Source organism: Sycon ciliatum, chromosome 4, assembly GCF_964019385.1.
Source record: "Sycon ciliatum chromosome 4, ocSycCili1.1, whole genome shotgun sequence".
Lineage (NCBI taxonomy): Eukaryota > Metazoa > Porifera > Calcarea > Leucosolenida > Sycettidae > Sycon > Sycon ciliatum.
The window spans coordinates 8,115,227-8,142,217 of record NC_088646.1 but is presented as its reverse complement, the minus strand read 5'-3'; the positions used below and the strand labels follow the sequence as shown (position 1 = coordinate 8,142,217).

Here is a 26,991-nt window from a genome sequence, read left to right as displayed (position 1 = left end):
GTCTTTTTTTCTTTGCTCACTACACCCAGGGAGAGCTCTACTCACTTGTCAGCTCATGCAGGAACTCGACGAGGCAGCTTTATATTTCGACAGAGCTCCAAAGGCTCGAGCAACTCAAGCGTCGCCGCAAGCTTACTTTTTGATGGAGGGTGAGTAACTTAACACAATGCCAGATTGTCACGTACTCCACTCTTGTTCTGAAGTAAAGATATTTATATTATTAATAATACGGATCTGTGTACAGGACGGATCAGGAACCAACTTCCCGCTTCCGTGGGACGCCCCCATCCCATGATCAGGCATCTGGTGCAGCTCCTAAACAGCGGGGGAGGGGAGGTCACACCCACCAACCAGAGGCCAAAGGCTGAAATCCCATTTGCCGCATCCATGTTATCCTTGTGCCAGGCCTGAAGTTCACAATTAACTGTGGGTCGTAGCTCGGCTGGAAAATCTACCCGCGTCCAAGCAGGACTTGCCCCAGGTACATGTATCTCTAGTGTCTTAGGCGTTGTCTTAGATCGACCCACTGTGCCTGCCTGCATAGTCCGGTAGTCTACTCGTAAGTTATCGTGGCAGGTGTTGAGCTGTGTGAAGGGCTCCAATAGACAATCAACTAATCATGGCTGGTCTGTATGTGATTTTGTGATGCAGAAAAGAGGAAGAGCTGATTACACCATTCAATCAGGTACGGGTCTTATCTCATAGTTCATCTGCTCATCTTATCCAACACAACCTATTTTTTGTAGGCACTAACGTTACGATCAACAAAGCAACCCTGGGTGGGTGTGTCGGGGAGGGGGGGGGGGGGGGGCATATCAATGGCTGTGGCTAGATCTTGTATAACACATTTCGATATACCTGTGTAGTGTCTGCCAACTTGCACGTGTCTGAAGCACTTTGGACTTATATCAGAAAGTGTTACAAGCTGACAGCACTAGCGGGAGGAATACAAGCTCTTAGGCTTCACAACTGTTGTGTATCCACGTACACCAGGTACACCCTACATGCAGTCTCACACGCAGCTCACCAGAGTCAACCAGCCGGCATGGATACATGTAGAGTAAGACCCTGATTCAGAGCATGCGCAATGAGTATATACAAATGCATACAGAGTACATAATATATTACATCAGAGTGCATATATAACAATATCCCCCTCGCAAAAAGAGGTAACACCGAAAACAAAACATTTTCATGACAAGGAACAATAGCATAGAACAGACAATGTAATAATGTACCATCGTCTGACGTGCCAATTATCAAAGTTCAATGTTCTATGTGTGGTATGTACTATACAGAGCATTATACTGATATATACAAATGCAACAAGAGAACCACGTACATGCATTCACGATCATCTCAATCAATCCATGCAAATAATATAATAATTACATATCCTACATGTATAAAATGTCTCATCCGTTATACCGAGCTGGTCTTACGACTGACCGACCAGATCGAGTCACCTGCCGGTCAACAGGTACAGCATCAGCTGGGGCTGTAGAAGCTAACGACTGTTGACCCTGCTCATCCTGTGACTGTTGCCTGGGCTGCTCTTTCTGCTGTGAAGTCGTCGGCTGTTGAGCCTTCTGAGGCGGCAACTGCTGTGGCACCTGCTGCTGCTGCGGCTGAGGCTGTTGCTGTTGTGGTGACAGTTGTTGTTGCTGCTGCTGCTGCGGCTGGAGTTGTTGCTGCTGCGGCTGGAGTTGTTGCTGCTGTGGTGCAGAACGTGTCTGTTCTGCTAACTGAGAAAGTGGTATTGAACGTGGCCGGAGTTGGTTACGGTGTCGTTTCCAGACCACATCATTTACCTGGACAGAGTAATTCATAGCACTGCAGATAGAGAGAACAACACCAGGGACCCAGGTTGTACCATGGTTTTGAAAACGTAACGCAAACACAGCATCACCCGGTTTGTATTCTGGTAGCAAATGCTGGTTTTGATTGAAAGATTGTGCCTCCGCATTCCGTGTTGTTTTCAAAGCATCATAACGTAGTCGTGGTTGGCGATTAAATAGCATTTCTGCCGGTGATTTACCATTCGCCGTAGGAGTTGACCGAAATGTCATTAGAAATCGTTGTAGTCGTGTATCTAGGTCGTCACCTTCTGTTCCCATTGCTTTCATTTTAGCTTTAAAATGACCGACATATCGCTCAGCGAGACCGTTTGTCTCCGGATGGCCTGGAGCTGAACGAGTGTGTGCGATTCCATTTTTCTGGAGAAACGAGGTAAATTCAGCACTAGTGAACTGGGTCCCATTATCACTAACGATGTGAGTGGGTAGACCGAATGTGGCAAACAAACGTCTCAAAGCTTTGATAGTACCCGTTGATGTGGCATGTGTCATCGGGACAATTTCCAGATATTTCGTATACGCATCGACAATCACCAGAAACATTTTGCCCATGAATGGACCCGCAAAGTCTATGTGCAGACGACGCCATGGACCCGACGGCCATGACCAGGTAGCATAGGATTTACTAGGTTTGCGTGCCTGTTCTTGACACGTAGCGCACATTTTGGTGGTATCTTCAATTTCGTCATCCATCTTTGGCCACCAGAAATATCGACGTGCCATACGTTTCATTCGTACAGCGCCTGTGTGTTCCGAGTGCAATTCACTCAAGAGCATCGCGCGCAAAGCCATGGGGATTACCACTCGTTCATTCCAGAGTAATACATCATTTACAATAGATAGTTCCCAGCGCTTTACAAAGTACGGCTGTAACTCCACCTCTTTCACATGCTCTGGCCAACCATTCAAAGTGTAGTGACGAACACGCTCTAGAACTGGATCATCTCCAGTGGCATTCAATACAACTTGAGCATCAATGAGCTCGTCCTCAATGAAAAGTACACGTGTTTCACCTAGTTCCGGGGTAGAAGGATTTCCAGAAATTGGTTTTCTAGACATGAAATCTGCCAGAACATTTGCCTTTCCCGCAATGTGTTGGATGGTGTAGTCATACGCTGAAAGTAATAACTTCCATTTCTTTAATCTGGAAGAAACCAGGAACGGAACACCTTCCTGCATGCCGAACAATTTCACCAGAGGTTTGTGATCAGTTTCAAGGACAAATTTCTTTCCCAGGAGATATTGGCGAAATTTGGTTGCACCAAACACAAGAGCGAGTGACTCCCGTTCAATATTTGAATAGTTTCTCTCCGCTTTATTCAACAGACGAGACGCATACGAAATGGGTTGGTAATCACCATTTTCGTTTTTCTGTAAAAGAACCGCACCAAGACCCGTTCCTGATGCGTCGCATTGCAAGACATGCTCCAGACCCGCCGAATAGTGCGCCAAAACCTCCGTGGAACATAAAGCATTCTTTATCGTAAGGAACGCTGTCTGTTCAGAATCTGACCATCTCCAAACAGTATCTTTCTTTAGCAGAGCGTAAAGTGGCGCCATAATCCGAGCAAAATTGGGTATGAATTTGCGAACATAATTCGCAGACCCAATAAACGATTGAAGCTCACTGACGGACGTAGGAGCATTGGCATTAACCATAGCATCGATTCTTCCTGGCGAAGGCGCCATACCACTCGCACTCAAAGTATGACCAAGGTACGAGACTTGCGGTAGCATGAACTCGGTTTTCGTGGCTTTCAAACGCATGCCCGCATCTTGTAGCCGCTGCAAAACCATTTCCAGATTTCTTTTGTGCTCTGCATCATTTCGACCTGTGACTAGAATATCATCTACATACACAATGCAGCCATCGATACCCGCCAGGAGAGTCTCCATAGTACGCTGAAATATGGAGACTGCTGAATGAATGCCAAACGGTAGACGTACATATTCAAACAGACCACGGTGGGTATTGATTGTAGTATACCCCCTCGACTTAGGATCAAGCTCTAGCTGGTGGTACGCCTGAGATAAATCAAGCTTCGTAAACTTCTGCCCACCATTCAACTTGGCACGAATTTCGTCTATGGTAGGTAACGGATATTTTTCTAAATCCGAATTAGCATTGATGGTGCGCGAGTAATCAGCACAGATACGTACATTTCCGTCTGGTTTTTGAACCGGAACCGTAGGTGAAGCCCATTTCGAAAATTCAACTTTGCGTATTACACCTTCCTCCTCCAGTTTAGAGAGGCCTTGCTCGTATTTCTCCCGGATTGCAAATGGTACTGAACGAGCCTTCATGTACACAGGTTTTGAATCATTTACACGCAAAGTGACCTGAGTTGAATTTAATTTGCCGACAGTTGACGTGTCAAACAAACTCTCAAATTTCTGAAGCATTTCCTCCTGCAGCTTTGCGCGTATAAGAGCATTATCAATTTCAGACTTCACCGAGAATATTTCCCTCCATTCTAGTTTGAAAAGTGAGAGAAGATCTCTGCCCAACAGAGATGGACCCTTTGTATCGACAATGCGCAAGAGAACAGTGTGCTTTTGCCCATTTATTGACACTGGAAATTTCCCTTCACCTAAACAGGGGATGATGGAACCGGAAAACCCAATGAGCTGGACTGATTGAGTTACAAGAGACGACACTGGTGCACCCAATTTCTCGTAATCAGATTTGGTGATGATGGATACAGCACTACCTGTATCGATTTCCATGCAAATTGGTGAACAAACATCATTGATTTCCGCCATTACAGTATACGGAGGGTGTTTTCCACTACCCGATCGAATCTTGTAGATAGGCATATCATCAACATCACAATCAGAAACGATCTCACCTCGATCATCAGGTTCGTCATCCACGTGGTGAATTTCACCTCGTTTCTGCTTGGTGATGCAGGCTCTTTCGAGATGTCCTCGTTTCTTGCAGTATCGACAAGTAGTAGATCGATGAGGACACTTGTCAGCCATATGCAAATCAGATGTACAACGATAACAAACCTTGCCCTTCGTCGACTTTGACCCTTTCTGGTCCTGCGAGTGATTTGGCTTTCTAGATGCACTTGCTGACTTGGATTTACTGGTAGTGGTAGCTCTCATCTTGTTGACTGACTCGGACGGCGTAGATGTTGATCTAGTACTAGTAGTAGTACCTGGAGTAAGCTGCTCAGCAAACATGATGGCGCGCTCCTCCCGTAAAGCGATATCCAGCACATCCTGAAACTTCTTCGTCTTGCTGTCAGGACTAGTCAGAATCGTCCGCTTGATCTCCTGACTGTAGACTCCTGCCATAAATTGATCTTTTAGGGATCTGTCTAAATGCGACCCAAAGTCGCAGGCTACTGCCGCACGTTTCAAACGATTTGCGTAATCTACCAGCTTTTCCGCTGGTCTCTGGTTGCAATCGCGAAATTGAAAAGAAGAAGTCATCGTGGAACGCTCCACTCTGTAATATCCATTCAGTAGGTCACAAATCTGCTCGAAGGTCTTGTCCGATATTGACTCCGGCAGACAGAGGTTCCGCAAAGTGGAGTAGACGTCTTTCGACAGTGAAGAGATTAGATGTGCAATCATCTTCTTACGTACGCGTTCTTTCTCCGATGAGTTTGCACTGGCTGAAACAACACCGATGTCATTTGCGAGAAAATAAAACTCAAGCCGTTCCCGGTACTCCGCAAAGTCCCCGCCAGAAAACTGCTCCAGGGTGGCCTTCCCTGAAGAGGCCATGGTTTACCAAATTCTCGCAAGCACTCAACTAAACAAATTATCTCAAAACAAAATTTTCATCTTCGTCGCCATTTGTTGTGTATCCACGTACACCAGGTACACCCTACATGCAGTCTCACACGCAGCTCACCAGAGTCAACCAGCCGGCATGGATACATGTAGAGTAAGACCCTGATTCAGAGCATGCGCAATGAGTATATACAAATGCATACAGAGTACATAATATATTACATCAGAGTGCATATATAACAACAACTCTTTAATTTCCAATTCCACGCAGAACTGAAAGAGAAGGGAGGGGGGAGGGAGCAAGGGAGGGAGCAAGGGAGGAAGGGAGGGAGAGAGAGAGAGAGAGAGAGAGAGAGAGAGAGAGGTCTAGCCAGGATTTTATGCCAGCCGGTCAACCTTCTAGTGAAAATGCATCGTTCTGGGGGCTGCGCCCCCAGACCCCCGCATGGCATGGATCAGCGCTTGGTCGCATTGATCCCCCACCGCAAGGTTGCGATTGATGACCATCCGCTGTAAACCACCTGCCTGATCAATGCGCTGCCTATCGTCCTCCTTCCGAACGCTCTCTGAGTGATAGGCAGATGCTTCGTGGTCTTTCACACTGTGGACCTTCAGCCTCCTGCAGCCTACAGTCCACCAAACATCGCCTGAACTACCACCAGCACCAGACAGCGAAGGTTTATGGAACAGGCACAAGGAACAAAACATGCGCGCCTCCTTCTTATCACCTTGTCCCTCAACATCGACATCGCGGTGACTTAGCCACCCGCGATCTTCTTTCCACTTTGTAAAAGCTTTCGGAATTCCCATTGCAAACTACTAATACTGAGTACTAACTTACACCGCGGACTCAAGTACACTTGAGCTAGAGTGAACAGCCCTTATATACCAAAATCATTGCATGCTGCCCACGTGCAGAAGGTCACTGCATACCCGGAGCTCCGACCACAACTAAAGCAACGCAGAGGAACTTGAAGTGGTGGATCTCCGACCACAACTAAAGCAACACAGTGCCTGAGTGGTACGCCAACACAACTGGAGTAGTGTACAATGCCGATGGTCATGTGTTCCGAAATGCAGCATGCACAAGACCCAGCCTAGCCACGAATGGCCCACGATATGACAGTCCAGAGTCTGTAGCTGTTAGTGTCACAGCCGTGTACGCCGCCGGAAGCAGCGAACCATGACCGGTCGCACGATTATTCGGACATTGTAGTGGCAGAAACTGGACCTATTTTCGACAACTGACAGTGGTCGACTCTTACTTTGGCGGAGGATAGTGGGCTTGGTGACATGATTGAAAGAAAAATGATCCCCGAACACAGCATGCTACAAATACTTGGATGTGGACAGCGCGGCTATCTAGGCCGGCCACAAACTGGTCCTTTGCCAGGATGTCACGATCCTGGCCCGGCATCTGAGGATAGGCCAGGACGGCCGCGTGTCGAACTGCCTCACAATAGGAAGACAGGCTTGCCTGGCTTCCCTGTCGCAGAACCTTGAATTCTGCGCGGTGGAGACTGGCGCGTTGCGGTGGTGCAAAGCGGGCAGCCAATGCCTGTGATAGTGGCGCAAATGCACCCTGGCGTGTAGCCACTGGCAGCGACTGGTAGAACAGCTGGGCATCACCAGTCAGGGCCAGGCCCATGTACTGCACTTGTTGGGCTGGCGTCCACAAATTGAACGCAGCCACCTGCTGAAAGTGAGCGAGCCAGGTGGGCCAATTGTCAGATAGTTTTCCGGTAAACTTCTCCGGAATCACCAACGGCTGTTGACGGACGGCTGGGGCAGGAGCAACTGGTTGGGCCATGGTGAGGTCGAATCACGTTGTTTTACTTAAAAAGTTATAACACACCGCTGCCACCAATGTAGTGTGCGTGGTCTAAGGCAAGGAGGCAACTACCCATAGTCACTCAACGAACGTTGCAGAACTTACTCCGGCACGGCCTGGAGGTTATCTTATATCAAATATTCCTAAGTGAACTTGCTCTCAATCAACCACGTATGAGATACAAACTAGAGAACTTATACAGAATCTAACAATGCCATTGGCAAGGGGGCCAGCTAGGAAGCTTCAGCTGGTGTCTATTGCGGGAAACAAGCAGCAGGCAGCAAAACAGCTACAGAGAGTATGTGATAGTGTAGCAAGCAATCTGGAAATGCCATTGATTAATCGCAGCACGCCTTATTGCTACAAAGGAAGCATTGGAGTTTGAAACTGATATCGCAGTGAAGATAAGTCCATACAACTGCACAAGGACCTCTTGCAAATGAAGCATAGCGGCACAAGTATTGTATTTTGGAAACAATGAAGACTACTGATAATTAGTGTTGGTCTAGCTACTCTCCAGTGTGTAGTGGCGCCATGCAAGGATCATGGAAGAACAATCGTAAATGTAGGAAGTAGTGAAGCTGCTGTTTCCAGTTGATCCAAGCCCTGATGGAAGTACGCCTAGTACTGCTACTGGCAAGTCGGACATTGCTCAACGCCACCTCATGTAAATACATGTACACTAGTCCACTCTTCTCCGTTATCATATCTGAATGTTTTCGTTGTTATTGTTACAACATTGACTATGCCTCCTTGAACCAGTTGTCGGCTGACCACCACCACCTCGTCATATCCTACAAGCTGTGCCTGTCCCGGCCCTTGCTGCTGCTCCTGCTGCTGTTCCTCCTCATCATCATAATCTTCATCATCATCACTTATACAGTACTGTATGCGATATGACAGTCCAGAGTCTGTAGCTGTCAGTGTCACAGCCGTGTACGCCGCCGGAAGCAGCGAACCATGACCGGTCGCACAATTATTCGGACATTGTAGTGGCAGAAACTGGACCTATTTTCGACAACTGACAGTGGTCGACTCTTACTTTGGCGGAGGATAGTGGGCTTGGTGACATGATTGAAAGAAAAATGATCCCCGAACACAGCATGCTACAAATACTTGGATGTGGACAGCGCGGCTATCTAGGCCGGCCACAAACTGGTCCTTTGCCAGGATGTCACGATCCTGGCCCGGCATCTGAGGATAGGCCAGGACGGCCGCGTGTCGAACTGCCTCACAATAGGAAGACAGGCTTGCCTGGCTTCCCTGTCGCAGAACCTTGAATTCTGCGCGGTGGAGACTGGCGTGCTGCGGTGGTGCAAAGCGGGCAGCCAATGCCTGTGATAGTGGCGCAAATGCACCCTGGCGTGTAGCCACTGGCAGCGACTGGTAGAACAGCTGGGCATCACCAGTCAGGGCCAGGCCCATGTACTGCACTTGTTGGGCTGGCGTCCACAAATTGAACGCAGCCACCTGCTGAAAGTGAGCGAGCCAGGTGGGCCAATTGTCAGATAGTTTTCCGGAAAACTTCTCCGGAATCACCAACGGCTGTTGACGGACGGCTGGGGCAGGAGCAACTGGTTGGGCCATGGTGAGGTCGAATCACGTTGTTTTACTTAAAAAGTTATAACACACCGCTGCCACCAATGTAGTGTGCGTGGTCTAAGGCAAGGAGGCAACTACCCACAGTCACTCAACGAACGTTTCAGAACTTACTCCGGCACGGCCTGGAGGTTATCTTATATCAAATATTCCTAAGTGAACTTGCTCTCAATCAACCACGTATGAGATACAAACTAGAGAACTTATACAGAATCTAACAATGCCATTGGCAAGGGGGCCAGCTAGGAAGCTTCAGCTGGTGTCTATTGCGGGAAACAAGCAGCAGGCAGCAAAACAGCTAAAGAATGTATGTGATAGTGTAGCAAGCAATCTGGAAATGCCATTGATTAATCGCAGCACGCCTTAGTGCTACAAAGGAAGCATTGGAGTATGAAACTGATATCGCAGTGAAGATAAGTCCATACAACTGCACAAGGACCTCTTGCAAATGAAGCATAGCGGCACAAGTATTGTATTTTGGAAACAATGAAGACTACTGATTGTCCTATCCTGTATCATGTTATCCTTTCACCCATTCACGGCATAGTCCTTCCCCTGCCTGTCGCCATGTATAGACAGTACGTGACCTCTCACTACCCCCGTGCTACGCACGATACCATGCTCTGCTGGGCATGGCCTCCCTGACTCTTCACTATATCTACACTCATCTGTCTGTAAAATGAACTACTTCCTTATGTCAGTACATGACACAACATGGTGTCAGAAGTTAGTCAACCAGGTCTACACTTCGAGTAGAAATGGCCAAGTTCGCGCCGCCTGCAGACTTTGATTTCTCCATTCCAGATGCCTGGCCGGCTTGGAAACGCCGGTTTGCGAGATATCGCCTCGCCTCAGAGCTCAACGCGAAAGACGAGAAAGTGCAAATCTCTACGTTGCTCTACTCGCTGGGCCCAGAGGCCGAAACTGTCTTCGATCAACTGGTATTCGACACCGTTGGAGACGAGGACAAGTATGACAAGGTCATGACGAAGCTGGATGCTTACTTTACGCCAGCATTGAACGTGTTTCACCAGAGGACCATTTTCGAACAGTGTGTCCATCTTCCAGGAGAGTCCGTGGAAGAATTTGTTCGGAAACTTCACGCAGCAGCGAAGTTCTGTGACTTTGGTGACCAGAAGGACAACAGAATTCGAGATCGCCTCGTGGCTCACATTCTGGATCGTCAAGTCGCCAAGGAGCTGCAGCTGATTGAGCCCGCAAAACTCACCCTCACGGACGCAGTTCTCAGGGCCAGGCAGGCCGAGAAAATTTCCGGAGACGTTGCAGCGCAAGCCGCCAGGCCGCAGGTCAATGCTGCATCCCGCTTTGGAGGAAAGCAGCAAGATGCAAGGAGTCGCCACCAGCGCAGCGGCGTTCCGTCGAAGCCTGCACCAACGCCGTCCACGCAGAGGAAGAGCGGCACTGCAGCTTCAACATGTCCGTGGTGTGGCCACGCTGGTTCGCACAAGAGTAACCGTTCTGCGTGTCCTGCGTTTGGTCGCAAGTGTAATTCATGCGGCAAGCAGGGCCACTTCGCCGCCGTCTGTCTTTCCACTCCAGCAACCACGCGTGGTGCCAGAGCTGTCGAAGATGAATCGCTCGTGTCCCCGTCGCCATTCATGGGTGGTGTTGCAGAGCTGTCATCCAACGCCAGTCCTTCCCAGTCCACCGACGCCTGGTCAGTAAGTCTGCCTGTTTGCTCGACAAATTTGATATTCAAGATCGACACAGGTGCAGATGTATCATGTATCACGCACTCCACGTATCAGAATCTCGTACAACGCCCTGTACTCACACCATCCACTACCAAACTCCTTGGTCCATCTGGTGCACCTCTATCCATCAAGGGTCAGTTCACTGCAGACACCATGCACAAGAGTGAACTGTTCTCTATGGAGATCGTAGTTATCGATGGTCCTGGATCTACCAACCTGTTGAGTCGCAGAGACTGCCTCCGACTTCGCCTGATCCAGCGTTTAGATGCAGCAGAATCGTGTACCAGCAAGCCAGCACAGCCCATCGGTTGTATGGTTGGGCCCCCAGCTGATATCAAGCTCGTGGACGACGCCACGCCGTACCACTGTGGTGTTGCCCGCCGTGTGCCTCTGCCTCTACAGGACAAGGTCACAGAAGAGCTCGCACGTATGGAGGAAATGGGCATCATCGTCCGGGAAACGGGTCCCTCTGACTGGTGCTCTCCTATGGTGCCGGTTCGTAAACCTAATGGTCGCGTACGGATCTGCGTAGACCTAAAGAAGCTGAACGGCAACGTGAAGCGCGAGCACTTCCCTCTTCCGACAGTTGAGGACACACTGGCTAGGCTCGCCGGATCTACTGTCTTTTCCACGCTGGATGCCAACAGCGGCTTCTGGCAAGTGCCTCTCACGGAGTCTGCATCCAAGCTGACCACGTTCATCACGCCTGTGGGTCGGTTCCGATTCCTCCGGATGCCATTCGGTATAACCTCTGCACCGGAAATCTTCCAGCGACGCCTGCAGGACTTCCTCTCCCACGTCAAAGGTTCCGAGGTATTCATGGACGACGTTCTGGTCCACGCCGCTAACGAAGCTGAACACGACCACCGGCTGGACACAACGCGCCAGGTCCTTGCCGACGCAGGCATCACTCTAAACCCCGACAAATGCCACCTCAAGCAGTCATCAGTCAAGTACCTGGGACACATCGTCAGCGGGTCCGGTGTGAAACCCGACCCCAGCAAAGTCTCCGCCATTGACGACCTCAAGGAGCCTACGAATGTTCCTGAGCTTCGCCGTGCCTTAGGTCTCTTCACCTACGTCGCCAGATTCATCCCGGAATTGGCTACGATCTCAGCGCCCCTCCGTCAGCTCCTGCACACCGACACTGATTGGTTCTGGGACTCCCCGCAGCAGGACGCGTTCCGTCGGCTGAAAGAGCTCGTCGTTTCAGCCCCGTGCTTAGTGCACTATGACCCCAAGCGTCCCATCATGGTCAGTGCCGATGCCAGCAGCTATGGCATTGGTGGTGTTCTGCTCCAGAAGCACGATGGCGACTGGCGCCCAGTAGCCTACGCCTCCCGTTCCCTGACCAAGACGGAACAAGGCTACGCGCAGATCGAAAAGGAATGCCTCGCAGCGGTGTGGACGTGCGAGAGGTTAGACCAGTACCTCTTCGGCGCTCCCAGGTTCATCGTGCAGACGGACCACAAGCCGCTAGTGCCACTGATCAACACCAGAGACCTGGACAAGGTCCCCATCCGATGCCAACGAATGCTGCTCCGCTTCCTCCGGTACGAAGTCCAAGCCATACACGTTCCCGGCAAGGATCTGGTGGTGGCTGACACGCTTTCACGAGCGCCAGCATCGGCATCAGTTGACAACGTTCTGCAAGACGACATCGGCATGGTTTTATCAACCACTGCCGAAGATCTCACAAGTCCATCCGTTCTCGCCGACCTAGCCAAGGCTACGTCTGAAGATCCCGTGTTATCCAGTGTGATGCGCTACGTCATCCATGGCTGGCCTGCTACCGTCCCTGACGACATCAAGCCGTTCCATCGTGAGCGAGGCCAGTTGTCTCACATGCAAGGTGTATTGTGCCACGGCTTTCGCCTGGTTGTTCCGTCCGTGCTACAGCCTGAGATCCTCCAGAAGCTGCACGATGGTCACCAAGGTGCCACGAAGAGTAAAGCCCGTGCCCGCTTCTCGTCATGGTGGCCAGGTATCTCTGCCGACATCGAGGCGTACGTCGCCAAGTGCACTACCTGTATCAAGCAGCGTCATCAGTCTCCAGAGCCTCTTCAGACAACGCCGTTCCCCGAGCGTCCGTGGCAGCGTATCGCATCGGATCTCTGTGATGTCGACGGCCACCAGTACCTGATTACCGTCGACTATTTCTCCCGTTACATTGATGTCGCTTGTCTCTCATCGACTACGTCACGGGCCATCATTACTCATCTGAAGAGCATATTTGCTGCCCACGGCTATCCGGACATCTTTGTCAGCGATAACGGGCCACAGTTCGCTTCCGACGCCTTTGCACAGTTTATGTCGTCGTGCAACATCACGCATCGGACCAGCAGCCCGAAGCATCCTCAAAGCAACGGCGAAGCAGAACGCGCCGTGCAGACTGCCAAACGACTCATCCGTGCGCCAGGTGATCTACAGCAGTCCCTCCTAGCGTATCGCTCCACACCCCTGGCCAACGGCTATTCGCCCGCCGAACTATTGTACGGCCGCAGGCTCCGCACCAATCTTCCGTGCCCACCTGATCTCCTGCAACCCTCCTGGCCAGACATCACCGCTCTCCGGGCCAAGGAGCAGGAGGCTAAGCATCGGCAAGAAGATCACTTCGATCAACGCTTCGCAGCAAAGTCGCTCTCCCCTCTGCCACTGGGAGCGAAAGTGTGGGTCGACGACAAGCGCGAGGGTACAGTGGTTGAGCAACTCACCGATCGCTCCTACAACATCGCCACCTCATCCGGTCTTCTGCGCCGAAACCGCCGTGCAGTGAAGTTGCTCCAGCCAGTGACTCCTCCCGGACCGGTGCCAGCAGTACCACCGGCCGCGCTAGTCCCGCAACAACAGCCTGTGCCTACGTCACAGCCAACTCTCCGTGCTCGCAACAACATCCAGCCACCGCAGAGATTGATCGCTACCATATAACTCTCTCTGGCTTCATGCTATTGCTATTGCTCTCCCGCACATTGCATAGTTCTGTTCTATGTGCCCGGCTATGTACAACCCGTACATGTATCTGTCTTGCCTTTTCTCCATAACAGTTTTTTTCCCAGCTGTTGTGTTTTTGCTCTCTTTAATTTTTTTTCAAAAAGGGCGAGATGTCCTATCCTGTATCATGTTATCCTTTCACCCATTCACGGCATAGTCCTTCCCCTGCCTGTCGCCATGTATAGACAGTACGTGACCTCTCACTACCCCCGTGCTACGCACGATACCATGCTCTGCTGGGCATGGCCTCCCTGACTCTTCACTATATCTACACTCATCTGTCTGTAAAATGAACTACTTCCTTATGTCAGTACATGACACAACACTGATAATTAGTGTTGGTCTAGCTACTCTCCAGTGTGTAGTGGCGCCATGCAAGGATCATGGAAGAACAATCGTAAATGTAGGAAGTACTGTATGCTTCACCCCCCTTCTAAACAATAAGAGTCATGCAAAATACATGTACTACTAGTCATGTGTAAACTGTAAAGCAGGGATACTACACTTGTAGAAACTGAAAATTCCTCTAAATCTCAATTGTTTGCCAGCCGGCCAAAATAACCCTTGGAGCTGTCTCAGCCGGCAGGTCGCCCTCCCAGCCGGCATTCTGCCGGCTGAGCCGGCTTTGGCTAGGTCACTGGAGAGAGAGAGAGAGAAAGAGAGAGAAAGAGAGAAAGAGAGAGAGAGAGAGAGAGAGAGAGAGAGAGAGAGAGGGAGGGAGGGAGGGAGGGAGGGAGGGAGGGAGGGAGGGAGGGAGGGAGAGAGAGAGAGAGGACTTGTGCATCGTATGTGTTTGATTAAGTTAGCAAGTCTATTTTCAATATTCTGTGTCTCGCCTCTTTCTCTAAGACAACCCACTCGCTGAAGAAAGCCATTGCACTGCAAGAAATGGCTATTAGTGAATGTGAAAAATTGTACAGAAAAGCAGCGAATGAAAGGTAAGCTCCAACGACTTCCTGACAGCTGTATTTTTCAACACAACTTTGCAATGTTCACCCTGTGTCGGATGCAGGATTGTACTGGTTTTTGTAATTGACGCTGGGTCAAGTTTGACCGTCTATACTCGCCAAGCCAGCTCTGTTTTAACAATGTAGCTTGTCGCAGAATGACGGAGCCTTCTGAGCACTGGAATGCAAAGATAGAAGTAACAAAATTGGATGATTTTTATGTGTTCTTGCTCTCCGTGCAGTACCTCTTCTAGCTTCGACAATGCCGGAGGTGAGCCTGCATGCCTTTAGTTTGCTTTCTGCCCACGTAACTAATGCTGCCCTAAACTGTTTCACCTCTTTTGACCATGAGCAGGGTATTGGCATTCTGACCAGTAGCGTTTGGTAAGGTTTCCCCGTTGTCTGCACCCGCCATCGCTATAGTATGAGTTGCCACACGTGTATCCCCTTCCACCCGTCTGTGTGATTCTGTGCTTGCACACGCGTATCCTCTTCCACACTTCTGTGTGATTCTGTGCTCTCGATTTCTTCTGTTCCGTAGATGAGTCACTCGGTACTCAAATCGGCCGGCTTACTCGTGTGCTTGAGGTCCTCCGTGTCTGCAGTCGAGACTTGGATGAAATGGGCACCCAGGAGAGGACGGTGGGCAAGTTTGCTGCCGAGAAGGTATGCAGAGTCCTGTTGCTGCTAGCGCTAGTATTTTAGCTTTCTACCAGAGTTGGTGCACCGATTGATGTGCTGAGTTTATCACTATAGCCGCTTTCCCGCCGACAACTTTCACCTACCAGTGCTGGGAAAGGAAATGGCAAGATCCTAACTATAGCAATTACAGTCGACCTACCCTTATAACGATATTTGCGTCAGACCAAGAAATATTGTTATAAGGGTAATATTGTTATAGGGGTAACTGGTTCATTTCATACATACACGTCATAATGCATGGATTTTGTTCATTTTTTACACTCTTCCTAGCATGAAAAACTGACATACATGCACATTATCAGTGGCGTGTCCAGGATTTGGCTGAGGGGGGGTTGCGGCCGAGATCAAGGCGGGATGGGGTGGGGGTAGATGACATCATGCTACTGTCCCAGGTCAGCCAATTTGAAAACCGATTTTGAAAACCGATGTCAAGAAGCTCTTCGACCTCCTGTAGCCCCTTCTTCAACAGTTATTCACCCGAACGGCCGCAGAGACTGTTCCGGAGGATCAGCGCACCACACGGGGACAAGTGTCGAACTTGCTTCAAGTTCCCTTTCTTCGTGGGCCTGCGGGATGATCGAGCATGATGTTTTGGGGAAGCATTCTCTGGAACGCTCTCCCCTCTGATTTTAGAGTGATACGTGTCCCTGGTCCTTTCCGAAAAGCTCTTTCTGCCATTGATATACTTACTTTATCCTCGTTAAACTTTTATTATCTGCCAAAAATTCCAACCTTCTCATCTATCAACCATTATTTTGTGCATGCATGTCTATAAAATCAACCACGTGTTCCTGACTCCATGAGATTGTCTTTCTGTTCTTTGACTCCATGAAATTATTGTCTTTCTATTTCTGACTCCATGAAATTGTTCTTCATATAAATTTTTCCCTTTCTTCTTTTGGTCCTTTCTGTCTTATAAGTTATTATTATTATTATCATTTCTTGTTTTCCCTTGCATATCATCCCTTCATCATTCTGTGAGAACCTGTCCTATGGGCAGGTGAGAAGGCATCTCTGCCTGTTCATTTGGTGAAGTAAAATAAACAACAACAACAACAACAACAACAAGCCGTAAATCTTACACACCACGAGCAGTATTTCTGTACACGCAGCAACAATGTACATTGTAACTTCAAATTTGCCGTTATGTGAGCGAATCAACTGCAATTGTTCATGCGAGTCCAACAATTTCTCACCGCTCTCAAAGCATCCTTTACATAGGCAGCGGTACTTGTCACTGTGCGCTGTTCTTTATGTTCTGGCTGCTCGCTGACAACAGGTTCTTCCACGTCTGGCGGAGTGTGACTGTCAGTCCGCTCCGAAAGTTCAACTGGAATAACAGCGACTTCATCACTCCCACTGTTTACTGTTGGAGCGGCAGCAGGAGTTGCGCCGCCACAGGAACGCTTTACAAAAATTCCAGGCTCTGCTGGCTAGAGCTTGGCCTTTTGGGATGTCCCTGAGACATCGAAGAAAAGCCTTCTAGTCAACCAAAACACGATTCGAACGAGGATGATCGCCTGAGCCCTCGGCATTCGAATCGTGTTTTGGTTGACTCGATCGAAGACTTTTCTTCGATGTTTGTACCGTTGAAGACGCGTCGAGCGCGTCCCAGCAGGGATCACACTGTACAACAGTCAGTACACAGTCAGGTCACCGTGTTTCTGTAGCCGTGCATGCTCACTGTACGTAGACTCTACTCTGTAGACTGTACTGTACTAGTCTGTAGTGTGTTCAATCAACACCAGCTCGAGCACCGCACCGTGCAACCGCTTTTGGACAATCGTTTCAGGCCGCGCGCGCCCAGTCTAGCTCGACCCGGCGCCCTGTATTATTTTTCGAAACCTAGGTCGAAATTTTTGAGGGGGGGGGGGGCGCGCCCCCCGCGCCCCCCCCTAAACCCGCCACTGATTATGTACACAGCAAGGTGCCCACTGGTGCCCCCATTGCATTTCGTCATGTCCCAGCGACTTATCAAGTGAAGCTTGCCCTACCTGGATAGTGGGCTCTACAGCTTCCCTGCTAGATATTGTTATAAAATGGAAAATGTTGATTGGTCAGGCCATTTTATATCGTTATGGGGGTAATATCGTTATAGCAATATTGTTATAAGGGTAGGGCATTGTATACAAAAGTCAATGGAGTGATTTGGTTTGGCAGAAAAATATCGTTATAAGGGTAATATCGTTATAGAGGTTATCGTCATAAGGGTAGGTCGACTGTATCTGGAAAATGATCGTCAGTAACATGGTCGCCTACACCCACGGCACCCTGGTATCATCAGACTACCAAACCCTGGCGTTGAAAGACGACTGCAAAGCTCTGCGAGTGTACTGGTGTTACACCCCCGCTGACTCTCTTTTGTGCGAATTATTGTACTACTGTGCGTGCGTTTGTGTTGTGTTATTCCTCTCGTGTTGGTTTAGAAAGCTGCTTGTGTTTCTCAACACAATTGTGTAGGCGGTGGCAACACGGATATGCGAACTGTACTTTTCTTTTTTTTGTTGGTGTAGTTTGCTAGTATGCTGTCTGAGGAGGTGAGCGCACAGCCGAATGTCGCTGACTGGATTTCCAACCAATTCACGAGTAAGTCCAAGTAGCAGCAGTATACGTTGGAACACGTTCCGTTCAACCATGATGCCGCTGTGCATTTTTAATTACTGTCTGCGCTTTGCAATAACTGGCTGTGTTTGGTGATTACCGTCGCCGTGCTTTTATTGTGATAACTGTCAGTCGATACTATTCATTGCACTGCAGCTGCAAAACCTATTCGTCGCTCGGCCCTGGTGGAGAGCAGCACACCGCGTCCCCGGCATTCAATTGCATCCATCAACCACGCTCACCATCCATTGTCACCTACCCTAGTTCACAGCGTGAGCATGCCAAGCACAACAAACAGACACATGGGAGCCATTGCCGAACCTAACGTCGATGAAACGGATGGCCCAATCGGAGCTGATTCCTACACGTCTCACCAGCGGCCAAGCCTCAACTCCTACTCCAAAAAGCTACCACTGCCAGTCATCGACAGTGCCTCTGAGCATTCCTCGATTGTGGATGATGATGCTAGCGAGGAGCATCCAGCAGAGACGGATTCGTTTACTTTCTCATTGACATTTGCCACTGGGTAGGTTCATGCATGGGTTTGCAAATGCGTGCATGCATGCGTGTGCATGGGTTTGCAAATGCGTGCATGCATGCGTGTGCATGGGTTTGCAAATGTGTGCATGCATGTGTGTGCGTGGGTTTGCAAATGTGTGCATGCATGTGGATGCACGTGCGGTGTGTATGTGTGTTGTGCAGAGATTTTGAGGTATTGTACAAGGTAAAAGACAATGTAGGCACATAGCCAATTCTGTCAGGTGGTGTTTAAAAATCCTGTTCCAAGCCTTTTAGACAGCACGATTGTACTTTCCACGGATGTGATCCTGTCCTTTTGTATGGGCTTAAATCAACACTTCTGGGTATCCGATCTTTCAGACATGAACGGATGAATATGTGATACAGGTGTGGCAAGGTTCTGGAAAAAGAAATGTCATCTGCTGTGTTCTTGTGTCTAGGGCTGGCTTGCGCTGTACTGACATGGAGAGTTTACACTCTGTAAGTACCAACCGCCGCATGTCGGAGCAAGATATCATAATGCCATTGTACTATATTGGAGAAGCGCCCTGAGGAAGACCCTTGTAACTAATGTTGGTAGGGGTGTTGGGGGGGGGGGGGGGTAGAAGATAGTGTGCAATTGGGGAGTTTAGAGGGTCCTGGGTTCGACCACTGGAGTTATGTCAACTCGGCTTCTGTTATTGGAGTTTTGTCATTGATGATCAGACTTCCATACATACCAGTAAGTAGGCCGCTATTTAAGACGTGGTCTTTCAATTTTGTTAATCCTTTGAAGACCGATGTATTTGCTTGATGTGTTCCAACACACGTCAGGTGACGCGGCCGCGAATATCGAATCCGGCTAGCTTTCTTTTCTTTTTTTCTCTTTTTTTTGGACCGATCACAAGATCTTAACTTGTCATGAAAAGGACATTGTGTTCCCTGGGACATGTACGCGTGTCGCGCAAGTGCACCCATTTGTGCGGTGCATACACGCGACTGTTCAAATTGTTGGTGGACAAGCCGTTAGTTAGCCTTTCTCACTGTGCAATAAAATGCTTTCCTAGACCAAGAGTGGTACACATTAGTAAGGATAGCAATTTTTCGATACCTTTCCAGACGTTTGGTCGTTCTAAACAACATCGCCAGTGGATAGAGAATGAGGAAAATCGAATGCGTACTTGGGCTGCTGCACACACCTTGGGTGCTCTCGCAGGAATATTTGGAAATTCTTCACATATCTACTAATGTTTCATTTCTTTCCGGCATCTTTTTCCATGTGCAGCTGATGCGGGATCTCGACTCGTTCCGCTTCGACATCTTTAAGGTTGCTGAATTGACGTATGACCGACCGTTTGTACCAGTTGTCATGTCATTATTTAAGGTACGATGGGTGCCTGCATGGCATACGGTGTATGCCGAGAGCAGCAAGCTCATTCTGTTGCTGTGTAGGAATGCTATGCGACTGGTGTTGGGTCCAGTGTGGTGTCATTGTGTGGTGTCATTGTGTGTGGCCATAGTGTTAACATAGGCCTGGCATATGTACCATGAATACAACTGACTCACTGTCAGGCTGAACAAATTATAGCAATGCCCTCATTTCAGGAAACAGCTGATATATTGTCGGTTGGGCTGGACCACCATTGGCTGGTTTTGCTCTATAGTTACTGCTATGTCTTGGGAAACAAGATGTTCCTAACCGGGTTGGTAATCAGCAGCACAGAATGCCTGTGTACTGCCCTGCTCCTGCCATACTTAAGTTAGTGTAGAGCTTGTATACTGATTCCTGTGTTGCAATGCAGGAGTGGAACCTACTGCGTGACCTAGAGATCAGTGACAGCGTAATGGCAAACTACCTAACGGAAATCGAGGTACTGTGACCTAATTCAAATCGGTCCCCGGCACCTCCTGACGTCCCATTTCAGTTGTGTTGGCTGCTCTTTCTTCAGTGCGTGTCCTCTGGCAACTGGTGTATTGTTTTCAGAGACTGTTCAGTGTCCTCTAATGATGAGTCCAGCCTTTTAATAAGTGCCTCTTAGTGTATGTGTTTCTCAACACAATTGTCTAGCCAGTGGTTGTGTGGACATGCACACTTTAGTGTACGCCTGTGACAATTCGAGCTGTTTTATGCGTAGAGGAACACGTGGCAAATGCATGATGGTTCATGAACTATGATGTACAATGGAAGCTGCTGTGAGCACTCAGTATTGCTCTGGATAGTGTTGCATACCTACATGTAGTCCTAGAAGGCAGACGTGTCTTCGTGTAATGCTCGTGATCCCACTCTCTAGCCCATTATACAATGTATGTGAACAGACACGGCTATACACGAGTATCTAACAGCATTCTCTTCCTTTCTCTTCATTTCATTCTGCCGCAGCTCAAGTACTGCTCTAAAAATCCGTATCATAATAGCTGGCATGGTGCTGATGTGGCTCAGACGGCACATGTACTCATCTTGAAGGGAGGTCTGGAGGTGAGAAACTCGTACTAGACTAGCCGGTAATGCAGGTTGCATACCTCGTTGTCGAGCTCTGGTCTTGTCTTCATGTTGCATAGCGTCAAGTCCTGTTTCGGTTGGGAGTAAAGGTGCAAGGACTTAAATCGCCTAGTACAGGGTTCTAGCCGGGTAAAAATAGTAGGGGAGGGGGGGGGGCAGGGGAAACAGTTACCCTGAAGTAACCCTTTTTCCGTCTTCCAAAATAGTCTTGCCACACAAAATACAATGCACAGGGGCTTTTGCCCCCGTGCCCCCGACTTCATCCCGCACACAAATGTGTCTTTATGAACGGTCAACACTGTAAAACATAGTGATTGTATGTCGGCAGTCAACACACAATAACGACCAATACAGGACGCATGGGGCACTGTGCTGTCCGGCTGCCTGTAGTAAGGCCAGTTCTACAGGCGTGTGTATGCCTACTTGTATGACATTGTGTATGTTGCATGTGTGTGCGTCGATGCAGAAACATTTCAGCCGCCAGGAGATCTTTGGCCTACTGCTGTCGGCAGCAGTTCATGATGTTGGTCATATTGGTTATAACAATGATTACCTCGTCAAGACACGTAAGTACTTTCTCGCAATTCAAGTTACAAAAGCTTGATACGCACAACGTCAAAAGCTGGTCTTCTGAGAATCTTAGTGTTCTTTTTGAGTAAATAATGAGTGAATACTACCCCTGTAGTGAGTGTCTTCTTCCACCCTAACTAATTCGAGCCATCCTTTCGAACAAACTTACTTTTTGTTTCCCGTTGGGGATTGGATGGTTTGGGTAAGGAAAATATGAAATGCTTCCTATAGGATTTGTCTGAATGCCCCTAACGCCTTGTTTGTGGCCAATGGGAAGCTACATGTGCAGCCTAGCTATCAAAGCTGCTGAGGATTAGCGTTCCTTGGATGGAAATGTCTAATGTCTCCGGCATCCTGCATTTCCCAGAAGAGCACTCTGTAGACGCCTATAAGCTACTGACACTGTACGCTGGAAGGCCACTGCCAAAGTGGCGCAGAGGCCCTGTTATAATTATGCCTAATGTGACAACTGTTTCTCAGAATTCCCGACCGTTGACGCTGCAGCAGCAAAACTGGTCGGGAAGTGGGCTCTGTACGTTCTGAATCTGTCCCTATGTGTAGAGCCATATTGCCAGTGGAAGGAATTCCTTTCTCCAGTCCGAATTCAACTTCCAAGCTCCCTTCATAGTGTTGGCATCAGCATGTTTCCATTTCAAAGCAGTTCCTCTCCCTACCGAATTCTAAACCGTACACTTACACGAACTAGTCCCAAACCATTCCTTTAGACATGGACAACCGACAGAGTTTGTATGATGGGAGCAATGCCAAGACTCGCGTCTTTTGTTTGTGGGGTAGTGTACAAATGGTTCTCTCGTCGCGCTATCTGCTGTGTTTCAGGTCATGAATTGGCCCTTATGTACAATGACCAGTCTGTGTTGGAGAACCTCCATTCATCTATAGCCATCACCTTGGGTGAGGTATGTACACACTCGAACAATTGTATCACCGGTCAAAGCAGAACTCGTCCTGATTGGACCAGTTGGCTAATAATCGTGAATGAAAGTGAAACTCTGAGCTGCACCACAGCTCTTTCACTCACTGTCTCCTCTCCTCTCCTCCCCCTCTGTCTGTTTGTCTGTCTGTCTGTCTGTCTGTCTCTGCCTGTCTCTCTGTGCCTCTGGCTGCCTCGGTCTCTGCCTCTGCCTCTCTCCTCTCCTTCCCTCTCCTCTCCTCTCCATTCTCTTCTCCCCTCTCCCTCTCCCACTATCGTTTGGATAGCATACCATTCCTGCAGACAGACTGATGAAAACTGAATGACGACAATGCACAGTGTTTGTGACTTTATGCAATGTCCTTCATGTGGAAAATGAACAATTGTTCGTGTTTTTCTGGTACATGTATACGTGTATGGTGTTACTGCAGGACAAAACAAAGGATTGTCAGATCTTTGACAGCTTTAATTACTCCGAGTACTGTGATGCACGTGCTCGTATTATCAAGCTGGTAAGGCGATTTCCTCATATCCTCACGAAACTGTGCGCACGTCTGCATTTGGCAAGGAATGATAATATCTATTCACAATGTGTGTGTGTGCGTGTGTGTGTGTGTGTGTGTCTGTGTGTATGTATGTCTGTGTGTATGTCTGTCTGTCTGTCTCTCTCTCTCTCTCTCTCTCTCTCTCTCACTCGCACACATGCACACACACACACACACACACACACACACACACACACACACACACACACACACACACACACACACACACACACACACACACACACACACACACACACACACACACACACACACACACACACACACACACACACACACACACACACACACACACACACACACACCATGTACACACACACACACACCATGTACACACACACACACACACGCACACACACACACACACACACACACACACACACACACACACACACACACACACACACACCATGTACACACACACACACACACACACACACACACACACACACCCACACACACACACACACATTCTCTCTCTCTCACACTCTCTCTCACACACACTCTCTCTCTCTCTCTCACTCACACACACACACACACACACACACACACACACACACACACACACACACACACACACACACACACACACACTCATTTCTTCACTGTATGTTACATGAAGTAATGCGACCTCATCAATATTGGACATCAGTCCATTGTGCAGCTGGCAGTGAAATGGAGACTCCTTCAACACCCTTGCACACTACTGGAACCCGAGCAATGGTCAGCAGTGCAAACACATGTACAGGACTAGCAATGTGAACCTTGGATCAAAGAGCACTGTCGAATGTTGTGCCATTTTTAGACAATACAGCCATTTTTTGCATCCCCATGGGCGTAACTGTCTGCCGTCGTATTACTTCATCTATGTATTACTTGAAGACGGAGACGTAAGTACTACTTGAAGACGGAGACGTAAGTACTACTTGAAGACGGAGACGTAAGTACTACTTGAAGTAACTAGTATGTACATGTAACTCTGGTGGGTGTGTTTCAGATCTTGGCAACCGATCCGAAAAAGCATGTGGAAATGCTGGGCTCTTTCACCAGCTTTTCCGAAGGTATCAGTGTCAACGATGTGCGGGCAGAGAACGGTGGAAGTATTTTCCGTCCGAATGACGCCTCCGAAAAGTCACTGGTATGTGTGTGTGTCTAAGGATTGCTGTACTGTGGGTCCGTGTTTCTGTGCTCAGAAAACGATGCTTTGGGTTTTGAAACTCAAACCAGCAGACTGGTGACATTGTGTGGAAGCAGATCCGGGAAACCTGCATATTTTAATGCCCCCATTGTGTTCTCTGGACCAAGCAATATCAGCAAAGATTACGGTGCTACATACTAGTACATGTAGTTGTGTAGTTGTCTCCATGAAGTCACCCACTCCTTTGTTTGCGTCCAGTTGTGCATATCTGTGTGCGTGTGTGTGTGTGCGTGTGCGTGGGCATGTGTGTGTGTGGGCACGTGTGTACAATGATAATCAGGTGCTGGAGACTCTGCTACACTCTGCTGACATCAGCAACCCATGCAAGCCGCATCATCTCAGCCAAGCGTGGACTAACCGTATAGTCAGTGAGTTTTACGCCCAGGTAAGTGCGTTTCATATGTGATCTTGCTTTGATGCTCAGTGCATTGGGCTTACATGTACAAATTGAAATTAACGACTTCTAGTCAAACTGGTATAAAGCACAACGGTGGAGGAATCAAGTACAGGTTGCCCATATCCGCCATGTCTTTGCCTGATTGGTGGGTGGCCTGGTCTGGGTCACCCAATGGTACCCCCCCCCCCCCTCGCATGGGAAAAAGCAATTTGAATGTGTTGCGTCAGCGCAGACAATGGTATGATCCAAGTGGAACCAACGTTCATACATTTCTGGGCTGTGACCAGGGAGCCGTAGCACACAGGGAGACGTCACGGGCGACTGTGGCCCTAGACAATGTGAGTTTCACTCCCGGGTTGCCCGTTACAGTCGCCCTTGGGGCAGGGCCGATTTATGCATCATGCTCGTTTACGACATTGCTTGTCTGGGCTGCGCTCAGCGTCAGCAGGTCAAGTCCATTGTCGGTTGTCGGTCGATTGCCAGTTGCATAGACTACAGATCACACGTTCATCCGAAGTGCACATCGTTTCGGCTGCTATGATCTCGTGTCGTCTCCCTGCGTGCAATGGCTGCTTGGTTACGGCATACCGCATTCAAGCCACATAGCACCAAGAGTACAGAGTGTGTGCAGCTGCGTTCATCCTGCAGAAAGAAAAAATTGCCTCAAGGTTCTTCCTGTGGGACTCGCATACTCTGGTCACTCTGTGTAATTTGGATAGTGCCGAGTTGTTCCACTGCTGCATCACATCAGCCTCAATGCTTAGACCGGTTGGTTATGTGTTTGAAAGCTGGTGTGCAAAACACACTGCGCCACACGGTACACCCTGTGCGGAATCGTCTTCTGAAATGATGATCATGTGTTTTTGCGATGTTTCATTCGCATACGGGGGTGTGCCTGCGCTTGACAGTCTACTCCTATTTGGTGACTGAGCTGGTGTGCTCTCTTCCTACCCAGGGCGACAAAGAGAAGGCAGCTGGCTTCACACCGCACATGGTGTTTGATCGTAACAGTGGCGTGCCGCTGTATGATATGCAGGTACGTACTCAAAGTACTGATAAAGGTCATAGCCATATGTATGGACGATGTCCGTGTTTGTGTCTATGTGACTGTGTGTGCGTGTGTGTGTGTGTGTGCGTGTGTGTGTGTGCGTGTGTGCTCATGCTCATGCACGTGTGTGTATGTGTGTATGTGTGTGCACGCGCGCGTGCGTGTGTGTGTGCATGCTCATGCACGTGTGTGTATGTGTGCACGCGCGCACGCGTGTGTGTGTGTCTCTCTCTCTCTCTGTTTTTAACTATCTACCAAGCGACACTCGAGCTCAGAGTGCTCTATTTCCAGAGTGCTCTATTTCAAAATAATGTATTAAAGGCGATAGTAATAATGTCTCATTCCTCTGCTTTTTGATAAATCGGTTGTAGATTGGATTCATCAAAGGTATTGTACAGCCACAGTGGGAGGCATGGCATTTGTTCTCGCGCCACGCACTGGAGGAGGACTTTGACGAACCACTAGATAACCTCAGCAACACCATGAACCACTGGGAGACTTTAAAGCAAGCTGATGGAGACATGAAGGAAAGAGCAGAAGCTGCTAAAGCAGCGGGCGATGACCTCGTCCCGATCAGCATTGAAAGCACCGGTGCCAATGGAGGAGAGGCGATAGTAGCTGAAGAGGGGCATTCTGAGGATGCGCCGGAGCAGGCCACAGCTGAGCAGGCCACAGCTGAGGAGGCCACTGCTGAGGAGGCCACAGCTGAGGAGACTGCACCCAAGGAGACTGCATCTGAGAGCGATCCAGCTTAGAAGAAAAGGTAATTATCTAACATTGTGGGTAAATGAAGTATGTATGTGGGGGGGGGGGGGGGGATGTCAATCTTAGGTCGGTAGCCGTACGAGTTCTGGGTTCTTACTTCTTAGCTTCTACTGTTCTACAGGAATAAAGGTGGTCGAAGCACAGTATGTGGCACGAGGAACTGAAACCGGAGAGAAGTACATAGTCATGGATTTTTGAAGTTGTGGAATTTTGAGTGTCTGGGCAGCGAGGACATTGCTTGGGTATGGTGGATAGCTTGGCTGGCAAGGCAGAGGACACATTCCAGAGCTAATCCAGTTATCACACTGCAAAGCAAGCCTAGTTGTTGTCAGAAACACTAGCTACCCCCATGCACAGAGTAGTAAGATACTAAAGTACAAGAGTTGCCCACTTCAGGGTGTCCTCAAACTACATGTACATGTTAATACTTGCCACCGAAACTGTTTGTTAGAATTACGGTCACGCTGAGGGAAAATTTTGAAAAAAAAAGATATTTGCCGCTGAGGGGGAGATTTGAGAGATTTAATCCACG

At 48.9% G+C, this 26,991-nt stretch overlaps 1 protein-coding gene across 7 annotated transcripts in view; it reads left to right on the top strand.

Annotated features, from left to right (window-relative positions):
* The window catches only part of LOC135814253 (3',5'-cyclic-AMP phosphodiesterase 4C-like), a 52,959-nt gene that overhangs the window by 23,448 nt on the left and 2,520 nt on the right, over positions 1 to 26,991 (top strand). For all 7 annotated transcript variants that reach the window (XM_065327345.1, XM_065327351.1, XM_065327344.1 and 4 more), the window contains 18 exons: positions 30 to 149; positions 652 to 685; positions 14,589 to 14,677; positions 14,929 to 14,957; positions 15,228 to 15,352; positions 17,902 to 17,974; positions 18,146 to 18,515; positions 18,949 to 18,988; positions 19,773 to 19,871; positions 20,290 to 20,358; positions 20,868 to 20,963; positions 21,454 to 21,553; positions 22,395 to 22,474; positions 22,920 to 23,000; positions 24,049 to 24,189; positions 24,530 to 24,634; positions 25,602 to 25,682; positions 26,066 to 26,457. In XM_065327345.1, coding sequence (XP_065183417.1) covers positions 30 to 149; positions 652 to 685; positions 14,589 to 14,677; positions 14,929 to 14,957; positions 15,228 to 15,352; positions 17,902 to 17,974; positions 18,146 to 18,515; positions 18,949 to 18,988; positions 19,773 to 19,871; positions 20,290 to 20,358; positions 20,868 to 20,963; positions 21,454 to 21,553; positions 22,395 to 22,474; positions 22,920 to 23,000; positions 24,049 to 24,189; positions 24,530 to 24,634; positions 25,602 to 25,682; positions 26,066 to 26,449 — 2,116 coding nt within the window. In that variant the 3' untranslated portion in view covers positions 26,450 to 26,457. The remainder of the gene's footprint in view (positions 1 to 29; positions 150 to 651; positions 686 to 14,588; positions 14,678 to 14,928; positions 14,958 to 15,227; positions 15,353 to 17,901; positions 17,975 to 18,145; positions 18,516 to 18,948; positions 18,989 to 19,772; positions 19,872 to 20,289; positions 20,359 to 20,867; positions 20,964 to 21,453; positions 21,554 to 22,394; positions 22,475 to 22,919; positions 23,001 to 24,048; positions 24,190 to 24,529; positions 24,635 to 25,601; positions 25,683 to 26,065; positions 26,458 to 26,991) is intronic.